This window comes from Nelusetta ayraudi, unplaced genomic scaffold, assembly GCF_046127955.1.
Source record: "Nelusetta ayraudi isolate G7.1 ecotype Tasmania unplaced genomic scaffold, CSIRO-AGI_Nayr_v1 ptg000018l, whole genome shotgun sequence".
Taxonomy (NCBI): domain Eukaryota; kingdom Metazoa; phylum Chordata; class Actinopteri; order Tetraodontiformes; family Monacanthidae; genus Nelusetta; species Nelusetta ayraudi.
The window spans coordinates 4,434,836-4,452,092 of record NW_027466068.1 but is presented as its reverse complement, the minus strand read 5'-3'; the positions used below and the strand labels follow the sequence as shown (position 1 = coordinate 4,452,092).

General features: G+C 43.3%; 2 protein-coding genes across 2 annotated transcripts in view; one reads left to right on the top strand and one right to left on the bottom strand.

The window, feature by feature from the left end:
• LOC142887984 (dynein axonemal heavy chain 10-like) overlaps window positions 1–17,219 on the top strand; it is a 30,706-nt gene extending 13,487 nt beyond the window's left edge. The window contains exons 40-78 of the mRNA XM_076025987.1: window positions 90–212; window positions 325–456; window positions 586–802; window positions 910–1,029; window positions 1,128–1,273; window positions 1,351–1,503; window positions 1,577–1,837; window positions 1,931–2,103; window positions 2,210–2,303; window positions 2,437–2,604; window positions 2,755–2,943; window positions 3,029–3,200; window positions 3,286–3,489; window positions 3,562–3,642; window positions 3,749–3,946; window positions 4,147–4,308; window positions 4,410–4,584; window positions 4,963–5,144; window positions 5,244–5,380; window positions 5,460–5,677; window positions 5,786–6,007; window positions 6,126–6,273; window positions 6,351–6,630; window positions 6,721–6,950; window positions 7,045–7,318; window positions 7,419–7,523; window positions 7,620–7,774; window positions 7,854–8,008; window positions 8,786–8,966; window positions 11,772–11,972; window positions 12,368–12,577; window positions 12,657–12,752; window positions 12,839–13,010; window positions 13,112–13,243; window positions 13,356–13,567; window positions 13,648–13,815; window positions 13,936–14,116; window positions 14,202–14,347; window positions 14,450–17,219. Coding sequence (XP_075882102.1) covers window positions 90–212; window positions 325–456; window positions 586–802; window positions 910–1,029; window positions 1,128–1,273; window positions 1,351–1,503; window positions 1,577–1,837; window positions 1,931–2,103; window positions 2,210–2,303; window positions 2,437–2,604; window positions 2,755–2,943; window positions 3,029–3,200; window positions 3,286–3,489; window positions 3,562–3,642; window positions 3,749–3,946; window positions 4,147–4,308; window positions 4,410–4,584; window positions 4,963–5,144; window positions 5,244–5,380; window positions 5,460–5,677; window positions 5,786–6,007; window positions 6,126–6,273; window positions 6,351–6,630; window positions 6,721–6,950; window positions 7,045–7,318; window positions 7,419–7,523; window positions 7,620–7,774; window positions 7,854–8,008; window positions 8,786–8,966; window positions 11,772–11,972; window positions 12,368–12,577; window positions 12,657–12,752; window positions 12,839–13,010; window positions 13,112–13,243; window positions 13,356–13,567; window positions 13,648–13,815; window positions 13,936–14,116; window positions 14,202–14,347; window positions 14,450–14,596 — 6,720 coding nt within the window. The 3' untranslated portion in view covers window positions 14,597–17,219. The remainder of the gene's footprint in view (window positions 1–89; window positions 213–324; window positions 457–585; window positions 803–909; window positions 1,030–1,127; window positions 1,274–1,350; window positions 1,504–1,576; window positions 1,838–1,930; window positions 2,104–2,209; window positions 2,304–2,436; window positions 2,605–2,754; window positions 2,944–3,028; window positions 3,201–3,285; window positions 3,490–3,561; window positions 3,643–3,748; window positions 3,947–4,146; window positions 4,309–4,409; window positions 4,585–4,962; window positions 5,145–5,243; window positions 5,381–5,459; window positions 5,678–5,785; window positions 6,008–6,125; window positions 6,274–6,350; window positions 6,631–6,720; window positions 6,951–7,044; window positions 7,319–7,418; window positions 7,524–7,619; window positions 7,775–7,853; window positions 8,009–8,785; window positions 8,967–11,771; window positions 11,973–12,367; window positions 12,578–12,656; window positions 12,753–12,838; window positions 13,011–13,111; window positions 13,244–13,355; window positions 13,568–13,647; window positions 13,816–13,935; window positions 14,117–14,201; window positions 14,348–14,449) is intronic.
• LOC142887982 (intraflagellar transport protein 20 homolog) lies at window positions 15,710–17,132 on the bottom strand. Its single transcript, XM_076025986.1, has 5 exons — window positions 16,996–17,132; window positions 16,687–16,824; window positions 16,512–16,597; window positions 16,277–16,380; window positions 15,710–15,849 (listed from the first exon to the last, which is right to left on the bottom strand). The coding sequence occupies exons 2-5, from the start codon at window positions 16,808–16,810 to the stop codon at window positions 15,765–15,767; spliced, it is 399 nt and encodes a 132-aa protein (XP_075882101.1). The 5' UTR covers window positions 16,811–16,824; window positions 16,996–17,132; the 3' UTR covers window positions 15,710–15,764.
• Window positions 17,220–17,257: the final 38 nt, after the last annotated feature.

Here is a 17,257-nt window from a genome sequence, read left to right as displayed (position 1 = left end):
TGTTTAACATGACTGCTCTAAAACGAATGAATATAGGCTTTTCTTTGAAGCAGAAATGAATGTGAATTAATACACCTTCATCCTCAAAGGTCGGAGATCTGCAGTACGCCTCCCCTGCAACTGTTTCCCGCTGTGGAATGGTGTTTGTGGACCCCAAAAACCTGCGTTACACCCCGTACTGGCAGAAATGGGTGACCAACAGACCCGAATCAGTAAGGGACAACAAAATGTACACTCTGAAAGGATGAATTACGTATATATTTTCATATATATATGTGTATGCGTGTATGTATAACATCTTAATATAGTTGTTTCCTCTGCTAGGAACAAGAAGTTTTCAACACACTGTTCGAGAAATATGTCCACAAGTCTATAGACATGATCGTGGACGGTATTGTTGATGGCAAACAGGGCCAGAAACTGAAAACTGTTGTCCCTCAGACAGATTTGAACATGGTAAATTAATTCTAAATATGTGCAATGTTTTTGATTTTTGGTGTTACGTTTCATTGAAATGGGCAATTCAAGAACACCAGCAACCACTTTAGAACTTTAAGATTAATTTTGAATGCACTTGCTGAACAGGTTACTCAACTATGCATGACACTGGATGCCTTGCTCGAGGGTGAAATTAGTGGTGCAGAGGCCTTGGAGTGTTTCTTCCTGGAAGCTCTGTACTGCTCACTGGGAGCCACATTGCTGGAAAGTGGCAGGGAGAAGTTTGACGAGTTCATCAAAGGACTCTCTGCGTTAACCATTGTGCATGATGAGAAAAAGCTGGCCGGACTCGGAGAGATCCCAGGTAAACAATCTATAGTCAGTTGTCAAATAACAAATCATTCCAAGATGTATTATTCCCATTTTTGCATGCACAAGTATGTTTTATTCTACGTGATACACCCTATCCAGGATACCTCAGATATCTTTATGACTTCCATTTCGATGGTACACAAAATAAGTGGGTACCCTGGAGTTCCCTGGTCACTAAATATATTCATGAGCCTGAAATGAAGTTTGCAGATATTCTAGGTAAGCGAATTACTGCATGCATGGAGTGATTGAGCAGTACATTCCACACATACATCATGTCCTTAATGTCATTTTGGATCTCTGTTTTCTTTTTCCAGTGCCAACAACTGACACCACCAGGTGCAGCTGGATCCTGGAACAAATGGTTAAGATAAAGAGGCCAGTACTACTGGTTGGGGATTCTGGCACTTCGAAGACTGCTACTATCCTCAACTTCATGAAGAACCTCAGAGCAGACTCAACAGTGAGTTCACGGGACAACCACTGTACTTCCATATCAGTTCACTTTTTTAATCATGTTAATTTCTTTTTTGTTTTTAGAGTACATTGATCATTAACTTTTCATCCAGAACAACCTCAATGGATCTGCAGAAGAACCTGGAGGCCAATGTTGAAAAAAGGACTAAAGAGATCTTTGGGCCTCCAATGGGGAAGAGACTGCTGGTCTTTATTGATGACATGAACATGCCAAAGGTCCTTGCTCACTGCTGTTGGTGTTGGTTCTTGTTGGTTTGACTTTGTTTTGACATCCTGTCTGGTTATTCAGGTGGACAGTTATGGCACACAACAGCCTATTGCTCTTCTAAAGCTGTTGTTGGACCGCGGTGGCCTCTATGACAGAGGGAAGGACCTTATTTACAAAATCCTCAAGGACCTTGGCTTTATTGCAGCCATGGGGAAGGCGGGAGGAGGGAGAAATGAGGTGGATTCACGCTTTGTCTCCCTCTTCAGTGTCTTCAGCATCCCATTCCCTGCAGTGGAGTCTCTTCAGCTCATATATGCTTCTATTATCAAAGGCCACACCAAAGTTAGTGTCTCCTATCCACATAGTACATACTTGTTCAAATCTCAACCACTTTAGCTGTAATTAACCTGCATTTGATTTTTTTTTTTTGTTTAGCCCTTTGAGGATGTCATAAAGAAGGCTTGCGATACAATTACCTTATGCACACTGGAGTTGTACAACAACATCATCAAAGATTTGCCTCCCACTCCGTCCAAGTTCCACTACATCTTTAACCTGAGGGATCTGTCAAGGGTCTTCAATGGGATGGTCCTCACCAAACCTGACAGGTCTGATCATGCAGAGTTAATGGTGATTGAGGTGATTTGTCCTTTACCTGAGATAAACTACGTAACTTCAGATAACCTTGTTTTTCCTGGTTTCTCTCTTCATCAGATTTCTGACTGTAGCCCAATTTGTGCGTGTCTGGAGGAATGAGTGCCTGCGAATCTTCCACGACAGACTCATTGATGAGACTGACAAAACCCTGGTAATAAGTCACTTGTAAAAGAGCTTTTAGTTCCGTTCACATACATGTTTGTCCAATTTGTTTCGACCATATACATTACTGTTCAATGCAATCCCATCATGTTACAGGGTATGTACTCTTTTGTTGCACTTAGGTACAAGGCCATATAAAGAACCTGGTTGAGGAGCACTTCAGGACAGAAATAGAGATAGCCATGAAGGATCCAATTCTATTTGGCGACTACAGGTGCGCCCTGAGTGAAACTGAACCCAGGGTCTATGAGGACATTCAGGATTACGATGCTTCAAAGGCCCTGTTTCAGGTACTGTGGGTAATCAACAGTCACAGATTGCCTCAGAACAGTGTAATTCTAAAACACACAAATGTTATATTAGTTTGGAACATTTAATATTATTTTCTGCCCTGTCTGTCCTTGGGTATACCTTATAACAACAGTTTTATCATTCCACAGGAAATACTTGAGGAATACAATGAGAGCATGTCCAAGATGAATCTCGTGCTATTTGATGATGCTTTGGAACATCTGACCCGAGTGCATCGGATCATCCGCATCGATCGCGGCCATGCACTGCTCGTTGGTGTCGGGGGCTCTGGCAAGCAGTCTCTCACCAAGCTGTCTGCCTTTACTGCTGGCTGTGAGGTTGTTGCACAATGTATTTAAAGGACCTGTCAGAGTAAATAATCACTTTTGCAAGCAATGGTTCATGCAATGTGCTTTTCTCTAGATGTTTGAGATAACACTGAGCAGAGGATACGGTGAGACCAGCTTCCGTGACGACCTGAAAGCGCTTTATGTAAAGCTCGGCATCGAGAACAAGAAGATCGTGTTCCTCTTTACCGATGATCACGTTGCAGAGGAAGGCTTCTTGGAACTCATCAACAACATGCTTACCTCAGGTCTGAAACTGCCATGAACCTGGTTTAAATTAGGTTTGAATCTATTGAAGTTGAAATGATTGTTCTCTGAAAATGTGTTTAATAGGAATTGTTCCTGCATTGTTCCCAAATGATGAGAGGGAATCGATCCTGAACCAGATACGGGAGGAAGCTCTTGGGATGGGAGCTGGTCCATCTAAAGAAAGTGTGTGGCAGTACTTTGTGAACAAGAGTGCCAACAATTTGCACATTGTTCTTGGCATGTCTCCTGTTGGAGACACCCTGAGGACACGATGCAGGAACTTTCCGGGTGAGTTGGAAAGATAAGTTTGACTTCAATTGGATTAGTCTTTTTCAATCATTGACTGTTTTCCTATTTTAGGACTTATGAACAACACAGTCATCGACTGGTTTCAGCCATGGCCTAGACAGGCACTAGTGGCTGTGGCCCAGTCCTTCCTTGGTTTGTATTTACCAGCATTTGTTCCTCTTACAGAAGTAAATAATGTCACGTTACCTTTAACCTGAACAGTGTAAAGCATTTGTTCATTTGCTCTGACTCTTTCCAGGTGAAAGTCCAATGATTCCTGAGACACACGGCACAGCGCTGATTGAACATGTATGCATGGTACATGGCTCTGTGGATCATTACAGCAAACTTTTCCTGCAGAAACTCAGGCGGTGTAACTATGTAACTCCAAAAAATTACCTGGATTTTATCAGCACCTATTTGAACCTCTTAGAGACTAAAGATCAGTCGATCCAAGGTGAGATGTAATGTTTGGTTAGGGCTGTGGGATTAGAAATAAAGCTTCACAAAGCATTTTCAATTATACTAATTCACATTATACCACAAAAGATGTATTACAGTATTTTAATGAATCAGCTTTTTCCCCCCTACTATCCTTTAGTTGTGTGAGTGTTGTGAAACAATATTTCATGATTTGACGTGCGATTTCCATCACAGGTCAATGCAAACATCTAGAGGGAGGTTTAGAGAAACTTGCAGACGCCAGCAAGCAGCTGGCTCAACTAAACGTCAAGCTGGCAGAGCAGAAGGTTGTCCTTGCCGAAAAGTCGACGGCCTGTGAGGCTCTGCTGGATGAGATCAGTGCAAACAAGGCTGTAGGTCAGTGAAACCTCACATTCCAAAATGTTGGTACATAGTACTTACTCGGTCCTTAATCATTTTGAAAAAATAACAATGGGGAAACCTTTTTTTCATTTAAGCTGAGGAAAAGAAGACTTTGGCAGAAGATAAAGCCAAGGAGATTGAGGAGCAGAACAAAGTTATAGCCATTGAGAAGAAAGAAGCTGAGAGTTCCCTGGCTGATGCTCTGCCAGCTCTGGAGGCGGCTCGACATGCCCTGCAGGACCTTAAAAAATCTGATGTCACAGAGATCAGGTAACGTCTTCTGTTTTAGGTGTCTTGCTTGTGATCTTCTAAATCTTTTTCAGAAAAACTTGTCAATGTCTCATCTAAAGCAATGAAGCTAAAAAGGGGTTATGAAATAAGGGCCCATCATCTTCCTTCAAAAATGAGTGGAGTGTTTATTCCAATCAGAGATATAATTCACATTGTATACAATAGTGACAATAAAGTCTTCAACTTGAACTTAAACTTAAAAATTCTATTCAGTAGGCTTTTCCTCTTGTGGACTTTTGTCGTTTTATATTCCGACCAGCTGGAGCTTTTTTTTTTAAAACCAAAAACCGTTCAAGTGAAATTTCAATCTTATAATCTCAGCAATTTTGCTGCCTTACACTTTCAAACTCTGCCCAGATCCTTTGCCAAGCCACCGAAAGAGGTGCAGGCGGTTTGTGAGTGCATCCTGGTGTTGCGTGGACACAAGGAAATTAACTGGCAGGCAGCCAAAGGGATGATGTCAGAGGCCAACTTCCTGCGCTCACTCATGGAGATGGACTGTGATAACATAACAAACAACCAGGTCTCAAATGTCAAAAGTAAGGGGTAATCACATTCAATTAAAAATACCATTATATTAACAAATGGCAAATATTGTTCAACAAATTCAATTTTTTTGGGTAAATTTTCTTTTCTAGGCTCCCTAAAGAGTCTACAGACCAGCTTTAATGAGATGCAAGGCATTAGCAAGGCTGGCGCAGGAATGCTGAAGTTCGTGGAGGCTATCGTTGGTTACTGTGATGTTGCACGAGAGATAAAACCCAAAAGAGAGAAGGTGATGGCCTGTTTGTCTTTCGCCAATATGCTCTGTGTTGAACACAAATCCACCCAATGCATTCCCAACGTCCCAACAGGTGGCACGCTTGGAGAGGAACTTCTTCCAGAGTCAGCAGGAGTTGGAGACCATCCAAAATGAACTCAAAGATATCCAGACGGAGCTGGTGGCTCTTGGAGAGAAGTACGAAGCTGCTATTTTGGAGAAACGTGAGCTTCAAGAGGAGGCTGAGGTCATGGAGAGGAGGCTGATTGCTGCCGACAAACTCATCTCTGGTCTGAGCTCTGAAAACGAACGGTAGGGTTGTTAAACTTTGCAAAAATGAGCTATTTTTGCCTTTTTTGACATTCTTCTTTTGTGTCATGATATGATTGTGTGTCTCTTTCTTTAACAATCCCAAACCAGTTGGGTCCAAGACTTGGAGGAGTTGAAACAGCAGCGTGTCTTCCTCCTGGGTGACTGTCTGATCTCTGCTGCTTTCCTGAGCTACGCTGGCGCTTTCAGCTTTGACTTCAGGAGGGAAATGATTTATCAAATGTGGGTAAATGACGTGCAGACCAGAGGCATCCCCCTGAGCCAACCTTTCAGACTGGAAAACCTTCTGACTGAGGAGGTCGAAATCAGCAGGTGAGCAGTGCATTGGGCCTTTCACAACAAATTCTAAACAAAGAACAACAGACTTATTGAAAAATGGCCCTCATTTTGGTTGGAATATTGGTTGCTCTCTGTGATCACTGTGTTTTAGATGGGGCTCAGAGGGTTTGCCTCCAGATGAGCTGTCGGTGCAGAATGGAATCCTCACAACTACCGGTAGTCGATTTTCATTGTGTATAGACCCACAACAACAAGCCCTCAACTGGATCAAGAAGAAAGAAGAAACTAACAACCTTAAGGTACAGGTAGAGTGATGGTTGGCATCTTCAAGATATTCACACTACTGACAGTGTGACCATCTTATTTTGCCCTGCAGATCTCATCTTTCAACGATCCCGACTTCCTGAGGCAGCTGGAGATGGCCATCAAATATGGTTTTCCATTCCTTTTCCAAGATGTAGATGAGTACATTGACCCTGTGATTGACAATGTCCTGCTGAAGAACGTAAAAGGACCTGAGGGCAGACAAGTCATCATGTTGGGTGACAAAGAAGTTGACTACGATCCCAACTTCAAACTCTACCTGAACACAAAACTGTCCAACCCAAAATATTCCCCTTCAGTGTTTGGAAAGGCCATGGTGATTAACTACACTGGTAAGACTCTTTTCTACTACTACTGTGTTAAAGTCTCAGTCTGGCTGTTTGTATCTTGCCGGCCACTGACTTGATTTGCACTCTTTGCAGTGACCCTCAAGGGTCTGGAGGACCAGCTACTGAGTGTCATCATGGGCTTTGAGAAGAAGGAGCTGGAGGAGCAGCGAGAGCGTTTGATCCAAGAGACCAGCGACAATAAAAAGTTGCTGAAAAACTTTGTGGACTCCTTGCTCAGAGAGCTGGCTACGTCCACCGGCAACATGTTGGACAACACTGAGCTGGTTCAGACATTGGAGGAGACAAAGTTAAAAGCCAGTGAGGTTAGTTGGACCGGCGCATGCAGCAGTGAGTTGATAGAGCAACAGGACTGAAGTCAGTCATTGAAGTTCACTGCTTCTGTGTTGTGCCACCCAGGTGTTCGAGAAGCTGAAGTTGGCGGAGAAAACATCCAAGGACATTGACAAGCTGAGAGATGGCTACCGACCGGTTGCCAAGCGTGGAGCCATCCTGTTTTTCGTGTTGACGGAGATGGCTCTGGTGAACAGCATGTACCAGTACTCTCTTGCCTCTTACCTGGATGTTTTTCGCTTTTCACTGCGTAAATCCCAGCCAGATCCCAGCCTGCACGAACGACTGAAGAACATCATAAACACCCTGACAGACAATTTATATAACTATGGCTGTACAGGTACCATATTTACTAAAGCATGTGAAGATGAAGGCGATGCTAAAGCATATGAATCTCAGTAAAGTTTGAATAATTATCTGAACTAACTATATATTTCCAGGTCTGTTTGAGAGACACAAGCTGCTGTTTTCCTGTAACATGACCGTCAAGATTGAGCAGGCAGAGGCAAGGGTCCCTCAGGAGGAGTTAGATTTCTTCATCAAGGGTATAGACCAGCTGTAAATTTGACCTGGATAGAACACTTTGTTGCCATAGTCAGTCATGCTCAAAGAGGACAGACTTGTTTGTCTCCCATCTGTAGGTAATCTGTCTCTGGAAAAGAGCAGGCAGAAAAAGCCTTGTGACTGGCTGCCAGACCAGAGCTGGGAGGACATCACTAAACTAGCAGAGCTTCTTCCCGAGCAGTTTGGCTCTCTGCCCGATGACCTGGCGAGAGATCCTGATCAGTGGAAATCTGTAAGTCATCAGAGTGATGAAACCAGAGTAAAAGAATTCAGCAAATTTGAAAGGAAGTAACCTTTTTCTCGTTACCCAGTGGTACGATCTAGATGCACCAGAACAAGTTCCCTTCCCCCTCGAGCGCGGAGAAATCCACACAACCTTCCAGAAACTGCTGTTGCTGCGCTGCTTCCGTGTTGATCGGGTCTACAGAGCTGTGACTGACTACGTCGCTGTCACCATGGGCGAGAAGTGAGATTGTTTCCGTTAACATAACCATATCGGTCACACTCACATGTATTCGGTTGCTCGTCGCTCTGGGTGGTTTTGACAATCAGGTCGTCAGTCGGCTGAAACACTGTCTTACTTGATGAGGGTAGAGCGGGGCTGATGAGATAGTGGAACTAAAACACAAGTTAAGAGCAGAGCTGGAGGTTACACTCTTGATCACATTATGGACCCAACTGGTGGAGGAGCTTTGTTTTGATATATGTATATATTAATGATATAGGCATCAGCAAGGCTGATGTCAAAACAATAGAAGAGCTTCTGACTTGACTAGACTTGTTACCAGACTGTTTCGATATTCACCCTCTAACAGGACCTCCAGCCTGTCCTATGCTGGTCCTTTTGTATGGTATTGACAGGTTTGAATTGTATGAATATTTTTTACATTATAAAGATCCATCTACCCACAAGTTTCTGGTGTGTGTGTGTGTGTGTGTGTGTGTGTGTGTGTGTGTGTGTGTGTGTGTGTGTGTGTGTGTGTGTGTGTGTGTATTTAAACTGATTTGTCTAATGTTATTTTTCAAATGAGGCAGCTTGATAGCTCAAGGGATCCATGGAAATCTCACATTGAAAAAGTGGACTTAGAACCATGTCTGTATTTCATTTAGAAAGGTTTGTCCCCAATAGGAACTTCTATGTCCACTGTCCTCATCGGGCAAGATAAACAAGTATGTGTAGGTGTGTTTAAACTGATTGAAAAAGTCAGAATTCTGATGTTTCTCGAATCTTTCCCCTGCTCAGATACGTTCAGCCGCCTGTGATCAACATTGATGCCATATATGAGCAGAGCACACCCTTCTCCCCCATCGTCTTCATCCTGAGCCCAGGATCCGATCCAGCCAGCGACCTCATGAAGCTGGCAGAGCGCTCAGGCTTTGGAGACAAGTTCAAGTTCCTCGCTATGGGTCAAGGCCAAGAGAAGGTACAGTTGTGGTCATACATACATACTTGTAAAAAACATGTCATGGCTGTCTTTTGAGTTTCCCATCATTTCTACAACTCTTCTTTTACTGTGTTAGAGTGATTGGAACACATACTTGTTATTTTATGGATTTATTCGGGGTCCACTGAAAATGTGACCAATATACATACAGCAATGCTAATGTGGCGAGGGTAGGGGTGAACTGAACTAAATACAACTAATGATAAAAGGGGCTAAAAAAACAAGAGACATGGGGACCGACAATGCCACCCTGGGAATTTCACCCAGGGATTAAATAAACCTAAAAAGACACAGGTTCGCTACCGAGTAACGGATGCAGGACGTGGTTCTCAAGATAATGGAAGATACAATTTTTATTTAATACAAAGACGGTGAATAAAATCTTTTTTTAAATGAAAACAAACAAAAGCTGGAGCTGGTTAAATGGTCATGAACCAGTGTGAGAGGGGAAGCTGAAAATAACAAATCCAAAAAAACAAAACAAAGTATACTTCTGCACAAAACAAAAGGAACCACTCCAATGACACAGCACACCAAACGTGAAGGGTCTCCACCACCACCACACTGGTACTGCCACCACCAGTCTCCAGCAACTAAAAGAAAGAAAAACAATTTTTTTTACCACACACACACACACACACACACACACACGCACACACACACACACACACAGGCCCGGACTAGAACTATAGCTCTTCCTTCGCTATAACGCTTGGGTCCCGGCTGGGCCAAGCAACAGTGAAGGCAGCACCCAAGCACAGGACTAGGTGCAGCACGCGGCGTGACGCGGCGCGAGGCAGCAGCAACGGGGCGACAGCGGCGAGGCAGCAGCAACGGGGCAACAGCGGCGAGGCAGCACCAGGGCTCCCACAGTGATGAGCAGTGGGACGGAGCGTTTCCGTGACACAGGACTCGACGGAGCAGTTGGCAAAACAGTTGACAGAACGGTGGACAGAGCAGCAGCGACTTGACAGGAGCTGATTCCAGCCAGTAAGGGATTGACTGTTAGTTATCGATTAAAAAACAAATAAATAAAAATAAATCCAGAATCCAGAAATGCACAAAGCCCGGGTAGCATGCACAAGGCACAATTGCAGCGTCCAAACTAAAACCTGACCAGAAATGACGCCCAAATGACGGAAGGCACAGAACCAAGAGCTGGCGAAGATAGGTGTTTTTATACGGCTTGGCCCGTCACTGCCACCAATGGCAGGACAGGCAATCAACACACTAATTAGGTTCATACTGCTACACTAATATTTGGTTGCATGTCCCTTTTCCATTTTCACTTCAATTAGGCGCTTCTGATAGCCATCAACAAACTTCTGGCAAGCTTCTGATTGAATCTTTGACCACTCCTTTTGACAGAATTGGTGGAGTTCAGTTAAATTGGTTGGCTTTCTGGCATGGACTTGTTTCTTCAGCATTGTCCATATGTTCTCAATGGGGTCAAAGTCAGGACTTTGGGAAGGCCATTCCAAAGCCTTAATCCTAGCCTGATTTAGCCATTCCATTGCGACCATTGAATTGTGTTTGGGGTCATTGTCCTGTTGGAACACCCAACTTTGCCATAGACCCAACCTTCGGCCTGATGATTTTAGGTTGTCTTGAAGACTTTGGAGGTAATCCTCCTTCCTCATTGTCACATTTACTCTCTGTAAAGCAGAAGTTCCATTGGCAGCAAAACAGGTTCAGAGCATAATACTACCACCACCGTGCTTGACAGTAGGCATGGTGTTCTTGGGGTTAAAGGCTTCACCTTTTCTCATCCAAACATATCGCTGGGCATTGTGGCTAAACAGCTCAATTTTTGTTTCGACTGACCACAGAAATTTCCCCCAGGTCTTATCTTTGTCCATGTAATCAGAAGCAAACTTCAGTCGAGCCTGAAAGTGCTGCTTGTGGAGCATTGGGTTCCTTCTTGCATGGCAACCTCTCAGTCCCTGGCGATGCAGAGCACGCTTGACCGTGGACACTGACACCTGTGTTCCAGCAGCTTCTAATTCATTGCAGACCTGCTTTGTGGTGGTTCTCGATCGACTCTTGACCATCCTGACCAATTTTCTCTCAGCAGCAGCTGATAGCTTGCGTTTTCTTCCTGATCGTGGCAGTGACACAGCTGTGCCATGCACTTTATACTTACAAACAATTGTTTGCACAGTTGCTCTTAGGACCTGTAACTGTTTTGAAATGGCTCCAAATGACTTTCCTGACTTGTTCAGGTCAACAATTGGCTTTTTCAGATCTGTGCTGAGCTCCTTTGACTTTCCCACTGTAGCGTTTGTAGCCGAGTCTCATGATTGTATCAAATGAAGTCACCAGCTGTAAACAATCATAATCAGAAGAAGTTAAGAGGCCTTGCCACAAAGCTAATTTGATTGACACAACTTTCTACATTACCAAAATCAATAAATTCATGTTGCTGTATGGAGATTTTTGACTCATCAAATTTGGTGACATTTCTTTCACTGGACCCCCATAATAAATCCATAAAAGAACCAAACTTAATGTTTTTTGTGACAAACAAGTATCTGTTCCACTCTATCACAGAAAAATAAGAGTTATAGAAATTATTGGAAACTCAAGACGGCCATGACATAATGTTCTTTACAAGTGCACGTAAACTTTTGACCACATCTGTACTCTGAAACATCTATCAGCCCTGCTACTGTCAATATACTTTTCTCCAGCCGGTTCTCCAAACATGGCTCTCAAGGAACTCTTTAAACAGCTCACACCAACTCTAAGAACTCAAGCAAGATTGTTTTCTGTTGCTATACCAAGGTGGCGCTGCAGCTGCTGGAGCGATCGGCCACCCGTGGTCAGTGGTTGATGTTGCAGAACTGCCACCTGCTGGTAAAGTGGCTGAAGGAGCTGGAGAAGTCCTTGGAGAGAATCACCAAATCTCACCCCCATTTCCGCCTGTGGATCACCACCAACCCCATCGACGATTTCCCCATTGGAATACTGCAAAAGTCGCTCAAGGTTCGGCACTTTTTCTCTTTATATAAACCATGAGGTGGATTGGAATTAAATTCTGTGACGGGGACTTTATTGAAACCTTCTCAACAAAGTATTACAGCTTTTAGTATGGTGAATATTGTTGCCACATCAGTTACACAAAAATACAGTTTAAGCAGCTTTATTTTCATGTTGCCAAAATGCCATTAATGTCTAAACAAAATGTTGACTGTTCAATCCAATTTTCTTTCTATTCAAACTTGGTTTCTTGCATCAACCACCAATCCTTCATTTTAACCTATAATGATACGCAAAAGCTCCTTCAAATACAAATATTTTCCTCTTTTATTGCTTTTCCCAATTGTGCTGACTTTGCTGATTTTTTTTTGTATGTTTTTGGGGTTTTTTTTACGATGCAGGTTGTGACCGAGCCTCCAAATGGCCTCAAACTCAATATGAGAGCCACGTACGCTAAAATTACCCACGAGACCTTATCATCCTGCCCGCACCCTGCGTTCAGCAGCCTGGTCTACGCCCTGACCTTCTTCCACGCTGTGGTGCAAGAGCGGCGAAAGTACGGCAAGATAGGATGGAACGTCCCCTACGACTTCAACGAGTCCGACTTCCTTGTGAGCGCCGCTGTTGTCATTCACACCTCACAGCCAAATATGTGCACTTGTTCAATGGCTGCTGAAACTGTGTCCTCAGGTTTGTATGGAGATCCTGGACACCTACCTGAGCAGAGCTCACAACCAAGGAGACACCACCATCCCCTGGGAGAGTCTCAAATACCTCGTTGGGGAGGTGAGGAGGTTTTTCTTTGATTCAAAGTACAACGGCGATGTTGTTTGGTGATGCCGTACATTTGGTCTTTGCTTTGTTTCACGTAGGTGATGTACGGTGGGCGAGCCATCGACAGCTTTGACCGCAGGATCCTGAGCGTCTACATGGATGAATACTTTGGAGATTTCATCTTCTACACCTTCCGCCGCTTTAATTTTTATGGCAACAAGGATGTTGATTACAAGATCCCTCCAACTGGGCCCAAGAAAATCTATGTTGGTCAGTTTTCATCAATGCCAGCTGCCACTTTTTGCCCACGTGAAACACATTGATCACTCACTATGTCTACGTCTCCGTCTACGCTACGTCTGATCCGCTAGATGAAATTGAGAGCCTTCCACTTGCAAACACCCCAGAGGTGATGGGTCTTCATTCCAATGCAGAAATAGGATACTACACACAGGCAGCCAAAGACATGTGGACTCACCTCATAGACCTGCAGCCTCAGACAGGTGCGTTCAACTCAAATCCAGCTGTTGCTCCTCTGCATTTAAATTGAGTTCTGAGTGCAAAACTCCAACTTGTTTCCTTGTTGCACGCTGCCGCCGCATTTTTCTGCCTCAGGTGAATCGAGCGGAAGCATCAGCAGAGATGAGTACATCAGCCAGGTGGCCCAAGACATTCAGAGCAAGCTGCCCACATTGTTTGACTTGGACGTGATCCGCAAAAACTTTGGCACCGACGTCTCTCCCACCTCAGTGGTGTTGCTCCAAGAACTGGAGCGCTTCAACAAACTAGTGGTTCGCATGCAGCGCTCGCTGGCTGAGCTTCAGAGGGTGAGAGGCTGCAGATAGTCGGAAGGCGTCGCACTTCCTCCTTAGCCGACTCACAACTGGTGTCCGTCTCCTTCCCCCAGGCTCTGGCTGGCGAGGTGGGCATGAGTAACGAGCTGGATGAGGTTGCTCGAGCCATTTTTAATGGTCAGATTCCTGCCATCTGGAAAATGCTGGCGCCGGACACTCTGCAGTCACTGGGCAACTGGATGTGCCATTACCAGAGGCGCTTTGAACAGTACAGTCAGTGGGTGAGAGAGGACTCACTATCTTGGAACATCCTCCTGTTCTTTGTGCTACTCTTAGAAATGAAACCATACATTATTTTGGAAACACAAACAGCTCATGAGTCAGTATTGTGTTTCCACCAGGTTGAAGATGGGGAACCAAAAGTCATGTGGCTGTCTGGACTCCATATCCCAGAATCCTACCTGACCGCCCTGGTCCAGGCTGCATGCAGGAAAAATGGCTGGCCTCTAGATCTTTCCACACTGTACACACAGGTGACGCAGTTCCACAGTGACGAGGAAATTACTGACAAGCCGGACCAAGGTAATGACTCTTTGCTAGACTGTGACCTGAACTTTCCTGACTGGAGATTTTCTCAGAATGACTGATTGTTCTGTTTTCCTTGCAGGCTGCTTTGTGTCCGGACTGTATCTGGAGGGAGGAGACTGGGACATTGAGGAAGGTTGTCTCGTCAGGAGCAAACCCAAAGTGCTGGTTGCTGAACTGCCAATTCTCAGAGTTATCCCCATTGAGGCTCAACACCTTGTGTTAAAGGTTTGGTTGAAAATACTTTATTCCATACTATATGTATTTTTTCCTGTCAACTATCTTTTTACTTCTGACCTCTTCTGGTTCTCGTCCTGCTCCTCACCACAGAATACTCTGCGGACACCAGTGTACACGACGTCCTTGAGGAGAAACGCAATGGGTGTGGGCCTGGTGTTCGAAGCAGACCTGTACACCACCATGCACATCTCTCACTGGGTGCTCCAGGGGGTCTGTTTGTGCCTCAACGCTGACTAAAAATGAGCTTGTTTTCACGGATAGCTAATAGCTCACTGACCTCACAAGGTTAGCAATCCCCATCCAAATATGCAAGATGCAGCAGAGAATTAGTTTTTGCATTGTTGTTATCATTCATTTACTGAAAGCTGTAAACATAGGACTAAATATCCATAGACTGGAAGCTTTTAAATATAAAGGTGAATTCCAATTCCTCCCTTAACCCTCAATCTCAAAAATGCGCGCTCCCGCGAGGTGCAAGTGCTGTCCCGATTCTCAGAACGTCAAGTTGAGGGACAAGATTAATGGCTGTATCGCCCTCAATATTGAGATTCTCCGGCACCACCCTTGGGAGTCAGGGCTACCCAGAAGGCATTGTGTATTTTCACCAAGACATCTTCAAAAAATGGCGATGAAAAAAGCGAGCTACAAATGGAAGTATTTTCTTAGTTAATAAAGATATAAATATTACGAAACCATTTTATTGTCTTAGTTTAAGATTTTTTTTTTTTGGATTATTGACATCGTTGTTGCGTAACATTTATTTTTTTTACTTTACGATGTTTGTCAGCCGGACCGGCGGTCCTGGCTTCACGTTACTTGCATACATCGTTGAGTAGCGACGGAGGACTTCTTCTTTTTCGTCGTCTTCTTCTTTTTCTCCTTCTTCTTCGTTGTCGTCGTCTTCTTCTTTTTCTCCTTCTTCTTCGTTGTCGTCGTCTTCTTGACAGACTGGACGTAGCTTGGGTGTAAGGCCGCCCCCCACAGTCTGAATACGTAACTGCACTTAAGGGGTGTCCCATTTCTAAGCCCTTGCACTTATTTTTGAGGGCCAAGATTGAGGGCCAAAGATTGAGGGTTAAGGGCGAGGGTCGAGATTGAGGAGTTAAGGGAGGAATTGGAATTGGCCCTAAACGTCTGCAGATATAAAATTAAGTCTTGTATTTGATGAGGGGCAATTTGTGCTTACTTTTAAGGTAAAAAAAAAAAAAAAAGCCAAGTTGTATGTCTACCGAAAATTAAAAATGTTTGGGAATTGATTGAAAACAAGCAATTTTCATAAAAACATTATTTCTAAAGCAAGTATCAAAGAAATATACTTTGTAGAAAGCACTGAATAAAATTCTATTTTAAACTGGCTCTGCATGAGAGGTGTTATTAATACTGAGAACACAGAGGTTTCTCACATTCAGTCTGATGCTCTGATGAACTGCTCGATGAATTTGTTCTGCTCCGATTCCACTTTCGTCAAAGCTTCGGATTCCGTCCGATACCTGAACACATGGACACATTATTAGACTGTTGATTCAAAAGAAGTGTACTTGCATGAACAGCTATTTAGCAGAATGCAGAATGCTGTAAAAAATGATGTGCATGAGAAATGACAATACATCACATTTAAATGATCTAATCCCTCAAATACAATTTCTGTGAAACAACCACCAAGGTTTGTGGCTTTTTTACATAACGTCAAGAATATCAGTTTTGTTTTCCATTTTTTCTCTGTTTTCTTTTTCACTGCTTCAATGCCATTGCATAAAAAAAAACAACTTATTACTCAAATATTGACACTGTTCTGATGTGAAATTTCACATCAATCAGATAGTGAACAGCTTTTCATTACGTACTTAATTTAAAATCTTCCCTATCCTGCACAGAAGAGCACTTCAGGTCCATTTGGGAGTCAAAACTATGGTTTACCTCTCAAGCTGCGTCCTTCTCTCTGCTACAAGAGCTCGAAGCTGCTGCTGTGTTGCTTCTCTTTGCTTCATGACCAACTTCAACAGGTTTCTGGCTGTAATTGCCTCCAGGAATTAAAATGGTGCATATTTTTATACATTTTTTTTTTTTTACACTGTCCCTATTCTACCCGCAAAGTTTCCATAAATTTCACAGATTGATGTACAGTAAGCCACTTCATACAAACAAAGCTCACCTTCATCTTTTCCGTCTCCACTGCTTTTGCCAGATCATTCATGATCTTAATTATACTTCCCCCTATCTTCAAAAAATGGTTGTTTTCTGCAAAAAAAATAAATGCGTCATTAATGGGTCCTTGTATGATTTAAAAAAAAAAAAATGAAGATGATGAAGATAAATATCCTGCTTACTGTCCACAAATTCTTTACATTCTTCCCTAAGCTCCAAGGTCTTCTGACTGACTTCAGGCTCCAAAACACGCAACCTGTTCAGTTCAAAATAAAAGCTGGCTTCAGCCAGCGGGTCTTTCGCCATGGCCACTGGGCTGCCTGTTAGAACAGTAATAATGACATTTAAAAGTATATATTGAATGTGCATATTTTGAATGTGGCCCCATGGTTGAGAGTTGAATGTTTTCTTGTTCAGGCCTTCAGTACAGACTTATTTACTAAATATCCGGTAACAACTAAAGAATATTTGTGAAAGATTCCTCTACTCACTTTTATCCACTGGTTCTCCAAAGGTCACCAATATTTTACTGTTAGCTCTGAAGTTTGATCATGCTGAAATAAATATTTGCCTATGTAATATTTACCATTTCATACTTTTTTGTATGATAAGCAGAGAGTAATTCAAATGGGAGGAAAATTTGATGGTGTGATGCTGTGTCTCGATACTTTTTTTTTTTTTTTTAATGCATCCTGATAAAAATGTTATTCCTTCAGCTCAGTTGACTTTTTTTGAAGGGAAAATAAAATGTGT

Coding starts and splice junctions, on each gene's coding strand:
- LOC142887982 (XM_076025986.1), bottom strand. CDS start 16,810: ATGGCGAAAGACCCGCTGGCTGAAGCCAGCTTTTATTTTGAACTGAAC. Junction 16,598..16,686: donor ATGTAAAGAATTTGTGGACA/GTAAGCAGGATA, acceptor TTTTTTTTGCAG/AAAACAACCATTTTTTGAAG. Junction 16,381..16,511: donor TGGAGACGGAAAAGATGAAG/GTGAGCTTTGTT, acceptor TAATTCCTGGAG/GCAATTACAGCCAGAAACCT.